Consider the following 2,952-nt stretch of genomic DNA (forward strand, 5'->3'; position numbering starts at 1 on the left):
TCCCTTTAATAAAATTGAATTGGGGGGGAGAAGGAGGCAATGCTCCCTCAATAATTTTTATTTATCTTGATGTTTTAACAAAAGTTTTATTAACAATTACAAATGATTTTTGCGATCAAAACTGCGAGAAAGCATTGGCCACGTGACATACGCTATGCATAACACTGACGTAACGAATTAAAATTAGAGACGCTGGCATGTTTTTGCTGTCCTAGGACACCTTCCAACAAGAGATATATATAAGTAGCATACAGAGTGTCTGTTGAGTAAGGTCGGAGCCGTATTGAATGCGTAGAATGGGTTCAAAGAGAACAAAAAAGTTTTATACTATTTTGCAATTTTCGCAATAACAAGATATTAATTACTAAAAATGGCCGAATATTAGTCTTTAATAATTTTTTTCTCAAATACTGTCAACTTTACAGAAAAACTGTAAGAGACAAAAATTGTTTATTTTCTTTTCATAAAGTTCTGAGAATTTTTTCAGAATTGTTTAATATCATATTTTCTCATGATAATAAAAATAAGAAAATGCAAGTACTAAAAAGTTGATAAAAAATTTTGAAAAAATTCTCAGAGTTCTATGAGAAGAAAATAAACAATTTTTATCTCTTATAGTTTTTTTTATAACATTGATAGTATTTGAGAAAAAAATTATAGAAGACTAATATTCGACCATTTTTAATAATTAATATCTTGTTAACTATTGCAAAAATTACAAAACGGTATAAGACTTTTTTGTTCCCTCGACTTCTATTGTACAACCCCAACGCGGCTCCGATCTTACTTAACAGACACCCTGTATATAGTATTATTACATTTTTGTTGTTCGCCAATATTAAACAAAGATGAGATAATCATTGTGTACTGAGTGTAGCTTGTTGACGTGTTCTGTTTCCCATCAGAGTGCTCCTCAGGTGTCATGTCATCCTTGTTTAATGTTTGTTAAATAACAAAGATGACATGAGACACAGATGAGAGAGGAACACTTAGGTGGGAATCTGAACATGCCTGGAACTCCTATAGTGTCCCTGCACACATACCACAGAGAAACCTGAGAGAGGGTATGAGGGCCTTTATCCTATAACTGCAAAGTACCTTGTGCACTACAGCCCTCTAAAGAAGTGGATGTCAACTACATAACATTATCCACTGTTTTGCGATGCTCTTGATGGAAATAAATCGCTAAAATCATTAAAATTTCCATTAATTTGATAGATTTTAATTATTTCAGTAATTTATTTCTATCAGTATCATCGCAAAAGTGGATATTGTTGTGCCCCCTCCCCCACCCCTCCTCAATATTTCTCGGTGTCGGCACCCCAATATTTTTCGCAAGTTGCCGCTTATGATAATAATAATAAAATGTTTGTTGTCAACCAATAAATATCTAATTGATAGACGGTTTATAGACAGTAAATAGATAATAAATGGCCCATTATTAGGCTTTCGATTCATTAAATAAAATTTAATTCCTTTTTCTTTTTTCAGGATATTGTATTGACGTTGTTATGCGCCGTTTGCGGTATATTAGGAGATCGACATTATATCGCTATTTCTGTCAATGGTATCGACATCATCAAGATAAATGCAATCGCACCGTTATCAAAACAAACAAAAGCATATGTACCAATCGCTGTATCTAGCGTTTCTCATCAAGATGATTCCAAGGTACAGCGTTCCGAGCGATTGGGAGCGCATGTCCTGGATTATGTTGATTTCGGAGGACATACCGGATCCAATGGAGCTTTCAGTTGGTATGCTGATTATCCGATTCATCGTTCATAATTTTCTGAAATAATAACTTATCGAAACAAATCTAAGAGAACGTAGAACATCATGATGAAACATTGTTAGTGTAGTATATAATATTAGAAGTTATGTATATATAGGGTAAAGTCTAGAGACCTTTTAATAAAAGTTGCGACATGAGAAAGTGGTATTTTTATTAGTCCATGTTTTAAAAATTCCCTCCTATATTTCCCGAATACCTATATTCGTGTTACTCTTAAATTTCAACAATATAAGTAAAATTAATTTAAATACATTAACAAATAGATTTCTTACATTACATGTCGATAACGCATGCGAGAAAAATTGTTTAGTTTAATCTTTTTTTTTAAATAAAATTATTTTGAAAATTTAAAAATTTGATTACATACTTTAAAACGAGAATTAAAAGATATAAAAGTGAGCAGGCTCACTAGAATATTTATAATTTCATTAGTCAACATCTAATTAATTAGTTTTATAATGTTTACATTGTTTTTTAATTTGGTAAAATCGTGTTTGTAGCTAATTGCTTTGATCTTAATATGTTGGTTATAATCCTGAAGATTATAATCCTGAATAACATTAAAAGATTCTAATCTTAATAATTTTAATATCTTTAAATTGTTACGTCCAAACTCCGGAAAAGTGGGTTTTTAGAGAGAGAGAGAAGGGAGTAGAAAAGGATGGAGCGTGGAAGGACGGTCAGACTCTAGTCTCGCAGGTATTTGCCTGGAAACAAACACCGGCGAGTCGAACGCACCCTTTTTTTTTTGTCCGCTTCGGAATATGGGTCAACGTCTCGTGAAGACGCTATGACGCCTGTTTCCTACGGGCGGTGCGATCGTCGGTCCGAATTTCGAGTCAAGGAAAAATCCCTTTAACTCGGGAATGGACCACGTGCAATCTTTGAAAAGGCAAGGTTTGGTGTTTACGAGGTCGTTGTTCTATCAGGCGGGTTTTAAAAATAGAGAATGAGAGCGAGACAAATGATCAGTAACATTATTTATTATGGCTAATTGACAATAGGAAATTACGCAATTATATGCTAATCGTTTATATAATAATATTTATTACGTCTACTTTATACATTATGGTTATTAGCACACAGTATGTCTATTTCAAAAACGGTTACGCTTTTATAATATTTAAACTATATATATATATATTGTGTAAAAAAAA

At 32.6% G+C, this 2,952-nt stretch overlaps 1 protein-coding gene across 1 annotated transcript in view; it reads left to right on the forward strand.

Annotated features, from left to right (window-relative positions):
* LOC108749215 overlaps window positions 1-1,817 on the forward strand; it is a 52,341-nt gene extending 50,524 nt beyond the window's left edge. Inside the window, exon 2 of the mRNA XM_018487781.1 lies at window positions 1,492-1,817. Coding sequence (XP_018343283.1) covers window positions 1,492-1,788 — 297 coding nt within the window. The 3' untranslated portion in view covers window positions 1,789-1,817. The remainder of the gene's footprint in view (window positions 1-1,491) is intronic.
* Window positions 1,818-2,952: the final 1,135 nt, after the last annotated feature.

Source organism: Trachymyrmex septentrionalis, unplaced genomic scaffold, assembly GCF_001594115.1.
Source record: "Trachymyrmex septentrionalis isolate Tsep2-gDNA-1 unplaced genomic scaffold, Tsep1.0 scaffold275, whole genome shotgun sequence".
In the NCBI taxonomy this organism is placed as follows: domain Eukaryota; kingdom Metazoa; phylum Arthropoda; class Insecta; order Hymenoptera; family Formicidae; genus Trachymyrmex; species Trachymyrmex septentrionalis.